At 44.4% G+C, this 16,917-nt stretch overlaps 1 protein-coding gene across 4 annotated transcripts in view; it reads right to left on the reverse strand.

Annotated features, from left to right (window-relative positions):
• HAO2 (hydroxyacid oxidase 2) overlaps nt 1–16,917 on the reverse strand; it is a 27,108-nt gene continuing 10,191 nt past the window's right edge. Inside the window, exons 1-8 of one of the 4 annotated variants that reach the window (XM_072398469.1) lie at nt 12,012–12,165; nt 6,903–7,055; nt 6,636–6,787; nt 4,668–4,951; nt 4,014–4,232; nt 2,624–2,782; nt 764–833; nt 1–444 (exon numbers count right to left, since the gene is read on the reverse strand). In XM_072398469.1, coding sequence (XP_072254570.1) covers nt 389–444; nt 764–833; nt 2,624–2,782; nt 4,014–4,232; nt 4,668–4,951; nt 6,636–6,787; nt 6,903–7,033 — 1,071 coding nt within the window. In that variant the 5' untranslated portion in view covers nt 7,034–7,055; nt 12,012–12,165 and the 3' untranslated portion in view covers nt 1–388. Of the gene's footprint in view, nt 445–763; nt 834–2,623; nt 2,783–4,013; nt 4,233–4,667; nt 4,952–6,635; nt 6,788–6,902; nt 7,056–8,751; nt 8,769–8,923; nt 9,083–12,011; nt 12,166–16,917 lie in introns of those variants that run through there. The other 3 variants (XM_072398471.1, XM_072398472.1, XM_072398470.1) reach the window with 3 other exon arrangements.

A 16,917-nucleotide genomic window follows, 5' to 3' on the forward strand; every position in this document is an offset into this window, starting at 1 on the left:
TAAAGTTGCAGCTGCAATTTATTAAAAAGATGTGAAATGTCTGGAAGTGATAGGAGAATGGGAGATTTGTATATGGAGATTGTGATCTTCATATATGGTGGAGTTCTTTTTTTAATGATTTTCTTTTGTAGATTATTATTGATTAGTCATCATTTTTCCATCTGTAATATATAAAGAGGACCTGTCTGTGGGCTATAATCACAGTAAGGTTGGCTCAGATCAATCCAGTAATACGGCACTTGGTGTAATAATCCGCCATTAAAATTTCAAATTTACAATTAACTCGGGATGAGAGGATTTCGGCACTTCAAATCCCACCCGGCAGGTTGAGGAGGGATTTCCTGTAGTTACTTTTCTTTCAGCTTCTGCACAGGGATGCCGGCGCTGTCTAAAGTTTTGAGAACTGAATGAGGTTGCGATTGATTTCGGAAACATTGCGGCAGCCTAGAAACCAGAAAGCGAGACAATCAGAGCATGCGTACACAGCAGACACACAGAATCTGAGCATGCGCATACAATCAGAGCAGACACACAGAATCTGAGCATCCGCATACAGGCAGAGCAGACACAAAGAATCAGAGCATGCGTATACAGGCAGAGCAGACACACAGAATCTGAGCATGCGCATACAGGCAGAGTAGACACAGAATATGAGCATGCGCATACAGGCAGGGCATGCGCATACAATCATAGCAGACACACAGAATCTGAGCATGCGCACACAGGCAGGGCATGCGCATACAATCATAGCAGACACACTTACCTGAGAGTGCCATGGACAAACGAAATTCATCCGTCAGAATTTGCAGCACTCCCCGAACGCCTTCCTCTCCCTAATAATAAAAGAAGTTGTTTAACTATACCAAAAGTGAGATTTTAGGTCTCCATACAACCCTGCCCCCTGTGCTCATTGCCAGTATAGGTAATTTGGGTATAAAAAATGCAAAAACTTGGTGTAGGTGTTCAAGTTTCTCGCAATGTCCCTGATATGTATAGGTTGAACTATTCTCCTCCCATATCTCTAATTTTAGCCCAGCTGCCTCAGTGGAGAACCCTTCCAATATCATTAATGGGCCGCTGCCATCCTATTAAGATGATAAACTTTGCCAGATTTCTATACCCATTGCAAACCCTTCTGTTTCCTTTACGTCATGCAGATGTTAAAAAACTTCAGTCAGCATTTGTAACCTTTATATGGCAGGGCAAGGCCCCTCGCATTGCCAGATCTAAGTTAGTTTGTTCCAAGGACAATTTGGGGGTCAACTTCCCTGACTTTCGTAAATATAATTTGGCATGTCCTATGAGACATGTCAAGGACTGGTGGCATGGCACGTCTCAATACACAGTAAAGCTAGAATAACGTTTGGCCCCACTATGGTCTCAACTGGGACTTTTACATACCCCATTCTAAACTGTACCACAAAAATCTTCTTTTAAGGCCTACTTTATTAGCGTGGGGGGAAATTAGGAAGTTGTTCTGTTGTTTTGTGGGTTCTACCGCAGCCATTTCACCACCCCTTATTTCCCTCAAGGTTCTGCATACAAGGCCTTTGATCTGTGGAAGCGCAGAGGTATTGCAACTTTGGGTCATCTTTTGGATGACTCCAATAATCTTATGTCCTTTGACACTACTGGTTCGATGCTAGCTTTTGTACGACGCTGGGCTTCCTTTCTAAACACTTCCCCTTCAGAGACACTTGAACTTTTGGAATCTTCTTGGTGACGTATCCGCAAAATAATAACTAGTGAACAGTGGCGGGCCATTTTCGCCCCAATTGGTGTTATTTCATGGCACCACAGGGGGTACCCCTACTACTGATCTTTCAAATACACGATCATCGGGGACCATCTTCGAAAACCTCTGTCTCTTAGCTGCAAAAAAGTGTACCCTTAAGGTGTGGCTGGAACCCAATTCCCCTGGTATCTCTCAGATGAAGGGAGATCTCCAAGCTTTATTGACTATAGATAAAACTGAAGCCACTCATCACCAGGATACTCATCCACCAAAATTCTTTGTCACTTGCCTTATTTGCAGTACACCTTATCCCCAGCCCAGCTGCAGGAAATTATAGAACCTTTCCGGCACACCACATGGTATGATCGCCGGGCCTTAGGTGCTTCTTAAATAGGGACGGGTCTAGCCCATCGCTTTCATAAGGAATTGGCAATCGTTGAGGAAGGTGATTACCTAGTACTTTATTGGAATGCTGAAATTGTTATATGTAAAGCTATTTTGACCATCTTGTATTACCGAGACAATGTGTTTAGGTAAAGTGTCTGATTTTAGTAAATTAGTTTTTTGAAAGGGGTTTTTGTTTTATGGTTTACCCTTTCATTTAATTATGTTGTTTTTTGTTAAAATGTATAGTGTACTCTACGAAAACAGAGGTGGGGCAGTAGAAGTTACATGTGTTTGAATGTACTGGCTTTTCCATCATATACTTTCATGTAATGATGCTGTTTTTTTTTTTTTTAGACCAATTTGATTGTTGTCACTACTTTCTGCCAATAAAGATATGTTTAAAAAAAAAAGTTGTAGAGAAGACAAAAATGATTGTTCAGATTGTGCCAGTTGTGAAAACTAAAAGCTGAAAAAGCTAAAATATTGCCCCTGTGTACACACCTTGTACGCCAGACCCCACACAATGGGCCGTCCAATGAACACGCACTTTGCTCCCAGGGCCAGGGCCTTCAGGACGTCACTCCCCGTCCGTATGCCGCCATCTATATACACCTCAATGCGTCCCTGGACCGCGTCCACAATCTCAGAGAGAGCGTCAATCTGCGGAAAGATCGGGACATCCTCAGTGATGTGAGGAACCCTTAGCAATATATTACAGACTCCCCCCGGCCACTTTATTAGGTTCACCTGTCAAACTGCTTCATAACACAAATATCTGTCAGCCAATCACACGATAGAAATGCATTTCGGCATGTAGACATTGTCAGGACGACCTGCTGCAGTTTAAGCCGAGCATCAAAATGGGAAAGAAAGGTGATTTCAGTGACTTTGAATGTGGCATGGTTGTTGCTGAATATTTTACCTGCTAATCTGCTGGGATTTTTACCCATGAGCATCTCTGGGGTTTACAGAGAATGGTCTGAAACAAGGGAAATTACCCAGTGAGGGGCAGATATCTGGGTACAAATGGTTTGTTGATGCCGGAGGTCAGGCTGGCCCTAGCTGATAGAAAGACAACAGGGACTCCAATACCCAATTGTTACCCCCGAGGTCTGCAGAAGAGATCTCTGAATGCAAGCTTGGAGCAGATGGACTACAGCAGCAGGGGAATCACACCAGGGGCCACTCCTGTCAGTTACGAACAGGGATCTGGGGTTAGCAATTCACATGAGGTCACCGACATTGGATAAGGGAGGAAAATCACTGCCTGATAAGTCTCCATTTCTGCTGCAACATTTAGATGCTGGGGTCAGAATTCGGCACCAACAACATGAAAGCAGATATCTGGGTGAAAATGCCAGGTATCAGGTGGTGGCGGCGGTAAGATCGCGTGGGGGTGTTTTTTTGGCACACTTTGATTCTCGAAGTACCAATTAAACAAATTTTAAATGCCACAGGTCACTTTATTATTGCTGACTATGTCCGTATACACTACGGTGTACCTGAACAAAAGGTCTTCAAACTCTAACAGTTCGATAATTTTAAAAAGCAGCCACAGCCTGAGCAGAAAAGCCTGCCTACTGCCTCCATCCAGCATAGAAGGACTGTACAGAATCAGTGGTCTCTCTGTAGAAGCCCAAGACACACCTGCTGAGTAAGAGCAATCAGAAAAATTCATGTTTCCTCTGATGTGGCTTTGACTCATACGGGGAGTGAGAGACTTTTGCAGAGAGACCGCTGCTTCTAGACAGAGAACAAGGGTCTTTCTCTAGGCAAGGACAGACTGTCTCAGTTAGAATTTGTCTTATCTACTGTCTGTGCTGCAACTGTGTATTAAGCAGGATTTAACAATATCCAATGTCTTATTCCCCCCTGGAAAGTATTTACATACCGTGGCCAGTTCCCCGTCCAGCTGGCGCCCTCCGTGATTGGATACAATGATTCCCTGGACACCGTGCTCCACCGCCAACTCTGCGTCTTCCTTCGTCAGTATTCCCTTGATGATGATTGGCAGGCGGGTCTGATTCCGTAGCCAATAAATGTCCTTCCAGCTGATGGATGGGTCCAGGGTGTTGGCTGGGACGCCGTAGTTGTCAGGACCGCATTGTTCCTACAGAAAGAAAAAAGACGGCAATGTAACTAAAACCAGAACTTTTTGAAGTTGGAGGTGTTGGGACCTCTGGGGAGAATATTTATATTTGCAGGTATTTTTAGGGGAGGATTTGGGGGTCACTGGAGTCTAGGAACTGATATGTAAGGGAGCACAATGGCTTTGTACAGAATTTCTTTTTATTGTCTGCACTATATAAAAATCACTTCATCACTCTACTGAAAATTTTCTTGCCTGTGTCTCCATTAGACAGATTTCCAAGACAGGAAGTGAGCACCCCTTCCCTTGGCCTTTGGGGACACAGGCCTATTGCAAAACTGAAAATCTGTGGCTGGCTGTACAATATAAATCTGATGCAGCCACAGAGAGGTACACAATATTAAAGTAAGTGATCCCCTTTGTGTAACTACAACTCCCCCTGATCTCCGGCCTCACCTCAAAAACTCCTTCAAAGTTTTTGACCTTGAGATGCGGCGGGAGGCGGAAGTTGTTGCGAATGTCACTCCTTCTCTTGCCGGTATATGGAACGTCCACGGTCAGCACCAAGGCCTTAAAGCCCAGTGCCTCCACCCGGTGCACCAGCCTCTCCGACAGCTTGCGGTCACGGTACACATAGAGCTGGAACCATCGGAGCCCTTCCGGTGCCGCTGCCACAATCTCTTCCACCGAGCAGGTAGAGTAGGTGCTGGCCACATAGCACAGATTGAGACCCTCAGCAGCTGGAACACAAAAAGCAAAAACATCCTAGATCTCTCTGGTGGATAAAAAGGTGTAACTTCAACAAAAGACACAAGCTGCATGGAGTTTGTCAGGTCTGTTGGTATTGGCCCTGGAATGAATGACCCTGATGGAGTCCTTTAATAATTTTTTACTGTCTCAGTTTACTCTTATGTTGTCACCCTGTCACATGGGCTTCTGATGGTGACTACAAGTAGCCATTTCATGCAAGTGTGGTTCACTGTTGTCACCAGCAGGAAACCTGGTCATGAAGTCATTGCTGGAATGCATGAAGACAGGACGAAGCTGCAGGAGATCCGCAGCACTAAGAACAGAAAGGTGCAGACATTTTGGTTTTTGGCTTCTGTACACCCCTAACCTGTCATGTCATGTATGCCAAACATGGAAACATAATCCTGTCCCTGTACAAAACATTGGTCAGTTCACCAGTTCACAAAAAGGACATTGCGGGATTGGAGAGAGTGCAGAGAAGGACAACTAAACTAATAAAAGGAATGGAGGAGCTCCGCTATGAGGAGAGATTAGCTGAACTGAATCTATTCTCCCTTGAGAAGAGACGTATAAGGGGGATATGATCACCCTGTATGAATATATAAACATTCCATATAGAGAACTCTCCCCAATTATTCACTGTAAGGTCATTACAAAGCACAAGGGGGCGCTCTTTGCGACTGGAGGAAAAGAAGTTTAAGCTCGGGATAAGGAAGGGATTCTTTACTGTAAGGTGTGTGAAAATGTGGAATCGGCTCCCTCAAGAAATAGATTCAGCAACTACTATAGATTGCTTTAAGAAAAAGCTGGATGATTTCTAGAATATAACATATATTTTTAGCACAGAACATAACTGGGGATTATGGCTTTAAATTAAAGATAACAGAGACTGCTAATCCAGGGAACATCCGATCGCCTCATGGAATCAGGAAGGAATTTTTTTCTCCTATTGGGACAAATTGTAGCAGGGGCTGTTTTTGGCCTTCCTCTGGATCAACTATGTCCATAGTCCATCTTTTTACTGCCTGACTATGTAACCAGTGCAGTGCAGCACATATTGGGCTACAATGGAGGTCTAGATTCTTTTATTTGTAGGTCAGTAGATGATTCTCAGAAGATATCTGTAATCCCTGTGTGATGCCTGTTGCATGTCAATAGTAGCTGCTTGCTATAGAGTGTAAGGTTCTCTTTAAAGCCATGTAGACAATAGAAACTTTGGATTTAATATGTGAACGTGTGTTTTCCTGTGACCTGAAGGATTTATGATAAAAAAGTTAATGTTTAATATCAATGTGTTATCTTTGTATCTGGTAAAGGATAAACATCATAAAGTTCTTAAAGAGGCCCTGTCACCAGACAAGTCACTGCAATAACAATCTTCCCATTGGATTATATGAGAATTGATATTTTATTCAGGCTATATACCTCTGAAATCCTCCAAAAAATCATGAGATGTCTGCTTGGTGCCGCCATCTTGGATTAGATATCAGCAGCCCCAATAGATTTAGTGACGGCCATTTATTCCCCTTCAGTCCTCCCCCGGCAGGAGGAGCTTCACACCACACCTTTGGCGTGTCTCACCTGTCCTTTAAAACTATTGCAGATTAATAAATCAGGGTCTAAACCTTTGAATGGTAAACCAAGACCCCCCAACTGCAGACTGGTACCCCCTACCTCTGGCAGTGCTCATCTCTCCGTCCGGCCATGCTAGGCAGTGGAAGGCTGTTGGCGCAATCCCAATTGGACAGCTGACCTCCATTCCTAGAACCGTTGTCTTTGTATCGGTCACTGACACATCCCGCAGCATACGAGGTCTCAGCCGGATACTGCAGACATATTTCACAATTAAATACTTTGGTTCATATCTTTAACCTCTAGACATAGGCAGTGACAATGGTTTCTCTTAAATGCGAAAGTTCCCAGAATCCTCCCTGTATTTACCGTTTGAAGGCGAGCAAGTTGTCATCCCGCGTGCAGCAGTCATCGGCCCCCGCGGCATAATACTCCCAGGTGGCTTTGGGCAAATGGTCTTTGGCGTAGGCTTCAAAGTCAGACAGGCAAATGAGGGGCATTTCAGCATCCCCCAGCCCCGACCTGAGGAGGAGAGAAGAGGGTGAGAGGGGCCACAGGAGTCCATTGATGTGCAGGGAGGACAGGCACTATCCCAAAAGAAGGACAGCCAAAGTGCAGATCATGGGAGGAGGACATAAAATGGACAGACAGTGGAACACGTTTACCATATGGGGGGACAAACTCCCTACAAGTAGGACAGACATTGGACAGCCATCATATTGAAGGACAGACATCTTACAAGTAGGACAGACATTGGACATCCACCATACGGAAGGACAGACACCCTACAAAGAAGGATAGACACTGGAAATACACCAAATAGAAGGACAGACACCCTACAAGTAGGACAGAAACTGGACATCCACCATATGAAAGGACAGACACCCTACCAGTAGTACAGACACGGAACTTACAACATATGGAAGGACAGACTCCCTACAAGTAGTACAGACACCAGACAGAGACCATACAGAAGGACAGACTCCCTACAAGTAGGACAGACACTGGACATTCACCATATGAAAGGACAGACTACCTACAAGTAGGACAGACACTGGAGATCCACCATATGAAAGGACAGACATCCTACAAGAAGGACAGACACTGGAGATCCACCATACGGAAGGACAGACATCCTACAAGTAGGACAGATACTGGAGATCCACAATATGAAAGGACAGACACCCTACAAGTAGGACAGACACTGGACATTCACCATATGAAAGGACAGACAACCTACAAGTAGGACAGACACTGGAGATCCACCATATGAAAAGACAGACACCCTACAAGTAGGACAGACATTGGACATCCACCATAGGGAAAGACAGACATCCTACAAGTAGGACAGACACTGGACATTCACCATATGAAAGGACAGACTCCCTACAAGTAGGACAGAGACCGGACATACAAAATATGAAAGGACAGACACAAGACAGATCCCATATTGGGAGGACAGGCACTGGACAGACATCCAACAGACTTACAAGGAGGTCAAACTCCAGGCAGATTCTAAATCTATAAAATAGATTTTAAGAAAAATATAATGTGAGGGGGACAGACCCCATATGGGAGGACAGCCAAGAAACAGACACCATACAGGTAGGACAGACACCATAAGGAGAGGAAAACACAATTTGCAAGGAGGATAGATGGTGTATACATTGGGGACAACCACTGGACAGACAACATAGGGAGGGCAGACACCCAAAAGACACCATATATAGAGAACAATCACTGGACGGACAACATGTGGAGGGTAGACACCCAAAAGACACCATTCATGGAGGACAACCACTGGACCGACACTATACAGGTAAAACAGGCACACGACCTACAGGGAGGAGAGAGACACCATACATAGAGAACAACCACTGGAGAGACAACAAGGGAAGGGCATACACTCAATAGACACCATACAGGTAGGAAAGACACCCTACAAGGAGGATAGAGACACCATGCTGGCAGGACAGACACTTAATGGGGAAGACAGACACCAGACAGACAACCTACCGCTATAACAGATACTGAGCAGACACTGCATGGGAAGGACAAACACCATGCCAATAGGATAGACAATATATGAGAAGTACAAACACCATACAGGTAGGTCAGGTAAGTGACAAACAGGCCAGCAGGCGGGTAGAATAATAACTATATGGGAAGTGCAGACACTATACAATGAGGACAGACATCATAGAGGTTGGACAGTCACCAGGCAGAATCTACCAGTACAGGATCACCTTTAGACTTTCTGGCCCCTGTGGAGGTCTGGTGACAATTCGGCCAATGGCAATGCAGCATTTATGGTCATTTCAGCCCTGATTTCCCTATACAAACCATTCGTCAGATTTTGTGATTCACACCCCTGTGTTCCTCCTCCTTACCTGTCCTGAAAAGGTAAAGCCAGAATCTTTGCAATGACAGAATTGTGTCCCCTGTGTGGCAGAGCTGGGGGTCTCAGCACATGGCGGGTGTCAGTATGTCACCCCGGGTCCAGCACTCTTCTCTTTCACCCAGAGCTGCTGATGCAGGACAGTAGAAGTGACACCCCCCCCAACACATGACAGCAGTGTGTCAGTTACACAATCATCCCAGTTGTCACCGCTCTGCTAGTTTACACATTAGAAGCTAAATTACATTACAGATCTGCTAAATTCCAACATTTAACCCCTTCATGTTTGTGGACAGAACACAATCCACATCTAAATGAAGAAAACTAAATAATAATGCCTAGGCATTGGGTCACATGATCTCTTTTTAAAGCTTAGTCTAAGGAAAGAACTGCATTGCTCTCCTTTTGTAATATGCAATTCTTCCATACATATACCTATAGTAACCCCCAACCTAAGGGCACACCCCTAACTTCCGTCCCTAACTCCTCACCTCCTCCTAACACCTTACCCTTTTAACATTTCAGGTATTTCTAAATTTACACTCAAGTTATTCAATGAGCATCTGATATATTCTGAGACTCTGCCCTGGAACAGACAGTGCAATCCCTCTCAGGGATTACTTGACTTTCCATTGTTTACGTGTATTCACTCCCTGTCAGACATAAAGGTTGCCCTATTTTCTGCCTGAGGACACCTGAAGAGCTCCATGTAATAAATAATTCATTCATTTACCACCTTGCCCACCTGCAGCAACCCAGACTGTGAATTATTAGATCTCAGATCAGGCAGCAGTGAGGGCAGCCTCTAGTGTTAGGGGAGGGGATTACAAGCTGGCACATCTGCCTTGACAAGGAGAGAATACAAGTGAATAGCAGCACACACAGCTCTTCCGGTTTGTTATTATACCAATTTCATGGAAATTCTGATTCTCACATCTTGATGTGCTTCCTGTTTGTGATGGTCCCCCCTACTGATCCCTACACTCCTGTCTCCAGCTAAATATTAATTAACCCCTCTGGAAGTTGTGGATTTGACATTTTTTACTTTTTATATTGGTATTATTATTGACACATTGCTATGATGGCACATTAACTGTACATTATGTGTGGGTTATGGTTTAAAATTAGGTTTTAGTGGAACAACATGGACAGTTAGAACCTAATTTGACAGGGAGGAGATCTCCAGGAGAAATTCTTTTGACAGCTGCCATTGAATTAGGTGCCCCCATTAGTTTCGCCTTATTTCCTGTTCTAGAGACAACCAACATGGAAATTTGACTTTATACCTATCCCGGTGACAACACTCTACAACCAATACAAAGTAACTGAATTTGGCATTTTCGGACCCACAGATGGAGAGTCGTGGCATTTGGTGGACAGGAACACTCAAAACTCATTATGCTATTACATAAGAGGCTTCCCCACCCCATTATCATGCTAATAAAGTTTTATTTGCTGTTTCACCAGAATTTTTTTCACTCAGTGGTTAGTACTCTTGCCTTTGCAGCGCTCTGTCCGAGGTTTGAATCTCGCCAGGACACTATCTGCATCAGGTTTGCAGGTGCTCCCCGTGTCTGCGTGGGTTTCCTCGGGGTACTCTGGTTTCCTCCCACGTCCCAAAAACCTGCAGTAAGGGTAATTGGCTTCCCCTCAGATTTGACCTTGACTACATTAATGACATATGACTATGGTAGGGACACTAGATTGTGAGCTCCTTTGAGGGACAGTTAGTGACAAGACTATCGACTTTGTACGGAGCTGTGGAATATGATGGCGCTGTATAAATACTGTGTAATAATAATAGTAATAGAAATTTTGTTTCTGCACATGTTTGGGATCTAATAATGATTTGGAGATTATAAAGCTTGGGTTTGGTGTCCTGCTTAGGTTGGGTTTGGTGTGAGGATTTAGATACGATACTGAGGATTATATTGGTTGTGATATATAGAATGTGATGCAATATTTTTATTCTCAGGCCCTATCAATGACGTTGTTACAGGAACTCAATGTGCTGATTTTATATCAGTTACAATTACCATATGTTGGGATAAACATTGGGAGGAAGATCCGAACCCCTATCAAAGTTTTACTCGACTCCATTAGAAAGATTTCCCTCCACTTCCTGTTCTGTGTGACAACCTATCACTAGACAGGAACATTGAGAAATCTGCCACAGCACCCTGACAGAGGCCTTAGTCCTTTGAAGAATCCTTTTACCTCTCTTCAGTCTCTGTTGCTTGTATGGGATTTTCTTCAATTCCTGTCCTGGCGTGACAACCTTTTTATTAAACAGGAAGTGAAGAAGTTTCCCCTGCCAGACTGGGCTGTGCTAGGTGGCAAAGCTGTGTAAAGCCTAATAATGTATATCATATGTGTATTTGGAAGTATGAAGGGACAGGAGAGGCGGAGTATCCTTACTGAGCCACTGAGAGCTCCCTCTAGTGGGTAACCTACACATAAAGAGTCTTTTAAAGCAGGGGAGGAGATCAGGTAGGGTTTTTTGCAGAAAGAGGCAGGCAATGTCCTTCCTGCAATGAGCACACTACCCTGTCTGATCACAGCCTTCAACCTGCAAAACCATAGAATACTCAGCACATCCCAGCAAGGCCAATCAAGATGGCTGAAGATTGGATTGGAAGATGGCAGTACACTGTGACGGAACAGGGACAGGTGAGTATAAATAGAGTTTAGAATCGATAACCGGGAATGAATTACTAATCACACCTGCAAGTCGGCCCTGTTAGCTCCTTGTGGGCGGGGTTGATAAGGCCACCATGAATAATATAATGGTCATGTGATAATTTGTGGTTGATTTATAATGCATATTCATTGCGTTAGTAAGAAAATTACCAAAAAGTCCTGGCTTATACGTGACCACAAGATGGAACAGGATTTGGCCTGAGGGGAAAATAAAAATTTGGCCAGTGACACAGCATTTTGGAGATGACACTGAATATTTCAAAGTCAGCATCAGATGGTGGGATATCTTAAGGCGTTTTGGCAGCATTGGCGGGATCAGGCCTCGGATGCCTTGCCCAGGCACGTGCGGCCACTCCACCCAATGCGCCACCATCACTTACCTGCCTATGGGCTCTGGATCCAGCAAGACAGACGGCAGGAGAGGGCCCGTCCCCCTCTCTGTGCAAAGTACAAGGAAGGAAACTTTCACCCACCAGATGGGTCCAAAAACAACACAGATTGAAGCCGCCGATGTTTTTTCTTTCTGACGTGAACAAACAGTCCGGATTAACCCCGCGCTGACCTCCGGCTTTGTGTACGCCGAGGGGGTGTGCTTTGTGTTACGACAGCGCAATGCCGCCGGCCGGGGGGGGGCTAGGAGAGGGTAACCCTTTACTGCCATCACTTTACGCAGATCCCAACATTTTTCTTGATGGACGGAAAAGCGAAACGTCACCAATATTACAAAATGAACGTGACTGGCCACCTCTAGATATACTGTGATCTGGATGAATGAGATCCTGCAGGGCCCCATACATGTGGAAGCGCACATGTTTTATCACATGTTAAGCGTGTTTATCATTGGAGCCTAAATGTCCACAAGCAATCAAACTGTAACATTTTTGTAAAGGAATCGCAGCAAAGGCTGCAGTACTGCGCACCTTGTAATGCGTTGTGGCATTTATGCCTCAATGGAATTTACTTGAAAAGGAAAATCTACTTTTCTATTGCAGCACTTTATGTTTTTTATATTTACCTTTGTATTGTTTTTTTTTTCTAGGAATTATTTAAATCTTTATGGGAATGGTTAGGGGGTATTATGTATTCATTCCACAGGATGAAGGGGTGGATATCTGGTAACCCCTTAATAAAGGGCACTTCCAGATTCCAGTAAGCTCCACAGACTCCTTCAACACCAGGATCATGCTGTGGGAATGAACCACTCTACTAACTATGCCTATTGCCACTGTTGGGGGCAGGTGGGGGGTATCTGGTTATGCAAAAGGAAGGAAATTCTATTAAGTCTGATTTTATTATAGGGGGACCCCACGCTGCTTTTTATTTTTTGGATTGGAATTACAAGGTATTAAAAATACATGCATAAGCGTATAAACCTCCACACAAGTGTTTGCAAATGCCTGCAAAACCCAAGCTCCCTGCAAACTCTGCTCTCCTAAAATACTTGGCTCTGCTGGAGGACTTTACAAAGCTAGAAGAATGTGTATAATTTTTTCAGTACTATATGCCTATCCCTTCATGCAGACTCACAAACACATTTGCTTTGTTCTGCCCCAGACTCTAATTTCTCTACATGGTATCTAATTTGACCCCTCTAATCCAAATCATTGGTATCAGTGACACTGCTCTCTCTTAGTTTGCTTCCTATCTGTCTGACCGCTCCTTTCAAGTTTCTTTTCATGGTAATTCCTCCTCCCCCACTCTCCTCCATGTTGGTGTTCCCCAAGGGTCAGTCCTTGGACCGGTTCTGTTTTCTCTGTACACCTCCTCTCTCAGTAGTCTCATATCCTCCTTTGGCTTACATCTGTATGCTGATGACACTCAAATCTATCTGTCCACCCCTGACCTGTCTCCCTCAGTCCTGGATAAGGTCTCATGCTGCCTGTCAGCCATCTCATCATGTACAGCGATGCGTAATATGTTGGCGCTATATAAATCCTGTTTAATATTAATAATAATAATGGATGTCTGACCGATTCCTGAAACTCAACCTGGATAAAACAGAACTCATCATCATCCCCCCCTCAAATTCCGCATCTCCCCCTGACATATTTCTGTTATAACACTTATTCCCCCCTGCCCTCAGGCACGTTGTCTTGGTGTCACATTTGATTCCTGCACTCTCATTTGCCCCCCATATTCAGAACATTTCCAGGTCCTGTCACATTCACCTACGCAACATCTCCAAAATCTGCCCCTACCTGTCCCGAGATCACCAAACTCCTTGTACATGCTCTTATCATCTCTCGTCTGGACTACTGTAACCTCCTCCTCTCTAGTATTCCACTAACCCGACTCTAGAATCTGTTTCCACTAACTCCTCTACAATCTATTATGAATGCTGAAGCCAGACTCCTCCATTCTACCCACCTACCTACCCCATACACAGCCTGCCCACCTACCTGCTCCATACACAGTCTACCTGTGCTTTGCCTTCAAATTCCTTCACAGTTCTTGTCCCACTTACCTTTCTGTTTTGATAGAAGAATCTCCCCCAGCCGCTCTCTCTACTCCTCCAATGACCTACTAATGACTTCTTCACTCATAACCTCATCAAACGCACAGCTCCAATACTTTTCTAGAGCTGCCCCGACTCTCTGGAATGGTCTTTCTTGTCTTATTAGGTTTGGTCATTTCTGCTTATTTAAAAGAGCCCTCAAAACCCAATGCTTCAAACTCACCTACCCGTCTTCTTCTGTCTCCTAATCCTCACTACTTCCCACCATTCCATATCCCCCTCCTATTGTGTGATTTTTCCCCCACCTCTTAGATTGTATGCTCTTATAGGCTGGGTCCTTTCCTCCTCCTGTATCACTGTCTGTATCTGTCTGTCATTTGCAACCCCTATTTAATGTACAGCACTGCATAATATGTTGGTGCTATATAAACATTGTATAATATTAAATTATATGATGACCTAGAGCAGTATAACTGAGTGACCTCTAGATGGCTCCCTTGTAACATCAGGGTGACCCTGCAGGACCATATGACAGCACAGGTTCGGGACATACTGTATATATGGTGCTCTCTGTTGCCAGGTGGAGTTTCTGTTCTGATTTGTGTTGAAGTTGTAAATTCCACCAGAATATCATTTGGATTTGTTCTACAAAAAGAGGGCTCAGTGTTTTAGGACTTATATTCAGAACATGCTGCAGCCAGGACTGTGTCAGGCAGGGAGCGTAGCGTCAGTGTATAAAGCTGTGCGGTCAGTATCATCATCCTTTCTGCAGTCACCAGGCTCCTTGTACTGCATGATTTATTGCGGCATTGGGCAGCACTGCTGCTGGTGATATGCGCATTATACAGTCCAATACTTTTGTTTTGCTGTCTGTGGGGCCGGTGAAAATTTTGCATTTTCCACATGACCCCACCAATCAGCTTGAGACATTGGAGGTCTCCTCGTGATATTCTGGTACATTTGATTCCTGTAGTTACCTTCACAGGACCAGAACAAACCTCCAGAATTTTTTCCACATTAACTTCAATGGTGTTTAGATTTTGGACACTTAACATTTATGAACCAGATGGATGATTGGCCCAAAAATAGCACCAAGGGGAATTCTAATCCTACCACCAGGTCCTGCCAGGTGTGCACCAGTCTAGAGCAAATATTACTGATTTTACCCGTTACCCACCTTTCTTCCTCCGATCCCTCGTTCCTCTTTTCAGCCATCACAGCCTCGAAATAAACATCTGTCGGGGTGTGAATGGTTTATTGGGGGACCTTTGCTCTATGCATGCTGTAAATATCCTGTACAGGTGCGGCTGCCTGGCTGCCATAATGGGAATTACCATTGTATACCGTAAAGAAGGAGCCAGGGAACAAGATTTAACAGCATGGCCCACAGGAGACTGCAGGCCCGCAAGGATTTCATTATCCTGTTATTGACCTAAAGTAGCTCTAAAGGAAAACTCCACAGGACAGGAAGTGATAGTAAATCTTCCTGATGGGACAGATGTAAAAAAAAGCTTGGTATCTATAGATCTGAAGATTGGCCACTAGATGGCACTGTGCATCTTACTCATCCATCTGCTGAGATTGGTTAAATGATCTCTGGCATGTAGATCAATTACCCAGGTAAGTGCCCAGCCTAAATACCTTTAGTAAATCATCCTCCATGTGATTAGTGGGTCAGCTGAATTACAGTATCATACGTCAATGCATGCTGTGTCAGCATGACACTTCCAGGTATGTATTACCTCTCACAGAGGTCACATTACTCCTCCTGAGAATGCTGCCTTCTTAATTGTTCTCTCCAGGAAGATGGCATCATGTTCGTTTGGGCATCATTCAGGGTCACCATCTTCTTCCTGACTCTGCTCTCAATTGTCTGATGCAGATCAGACCCTGCTGCATCCTTTCATCTTGTGACTTGTTACAATGTTGCTGTCTAATCATTGAGAGAGATTTAAGGAAATATTTCCTGATCTGCTACAGTGTCAGTGTGACAGCCCAGCAACTAGCATTTCCAGAATTGAAGCCACCACTTCACTAGGTATCACTGCTATTTGAATGCCCGTTATTTCTGCACTTTGGGTGCTGATACTTTTGATTCCAGATTTTAGGAATGTTCAGGTGATTAGTTGGTTTCCAAGGCTGAAGAGGATTTGACCCCATTTCCTAAAATATCATGACAGTTTTACCATTTTAATTATCCATGGTGATCCTGCACATTAGAAATCAGAGCTGACCATCCAATGTGTTCCTAACATTCATCAAAGCTCACATTCACCGGTTACTTTTAATCCCTTTGGCTATTTTCTATTGACCGTTCTCACCCCGAGGAATTCTCTGAGTTTCAGCGGCGGTACGTTCATGTTACAGGATTCAGCCGCTGCGTCTCTTCTTTGAAGTGAACGGCGCCACCTTGGGGATTTGTAGATTATTTGTGGAGGGGACACAAACTTCTCGGGTGTCACCGGTCCCAGCAGCACCTGGAACTTGTGTGAATGGTCGTCATTCTGGCCAGTCATGGGTGGACTTAATAAAAGTTTCATCAACAAAAAAGTTTTTTAATCCTAATGAAATCTTCTTTCCATAAAACCAACCCAAACACTCATACATCATGTACAGCGCTACATCATAGGTTGGCGCTTTTTCCATAAAATAGAATTAGCCTGGTGTTTTGGTTATCGGTTCTCCGCAGCGTCAGCTGTAAGTGCCGAGTTACCTGACACCCGAAGAAATGAGGATTGGCAGCTTACAAGAATAATTCCCCTGTGCGCCTGAGGGCCGATTGAAGCTTGCAGAGGGCGATGAGGGGCGGCGGAGGGCTGAGGCGTCACTTC

This window comes from Pyxicephalus adspersus, chromosome 1 (genome assembly GCF_032062135.1).
Source record: "Pyxicephalus adspersus chromosome 1, UCB_Pads_2.0, whole genome shotgun sequence".
NCBI lineage: Eukaryota > Metazoa > Chordata > Amphibia > Anura > Pyxicephalidae > Pyxicephalus > Pyxicephalus adspersus.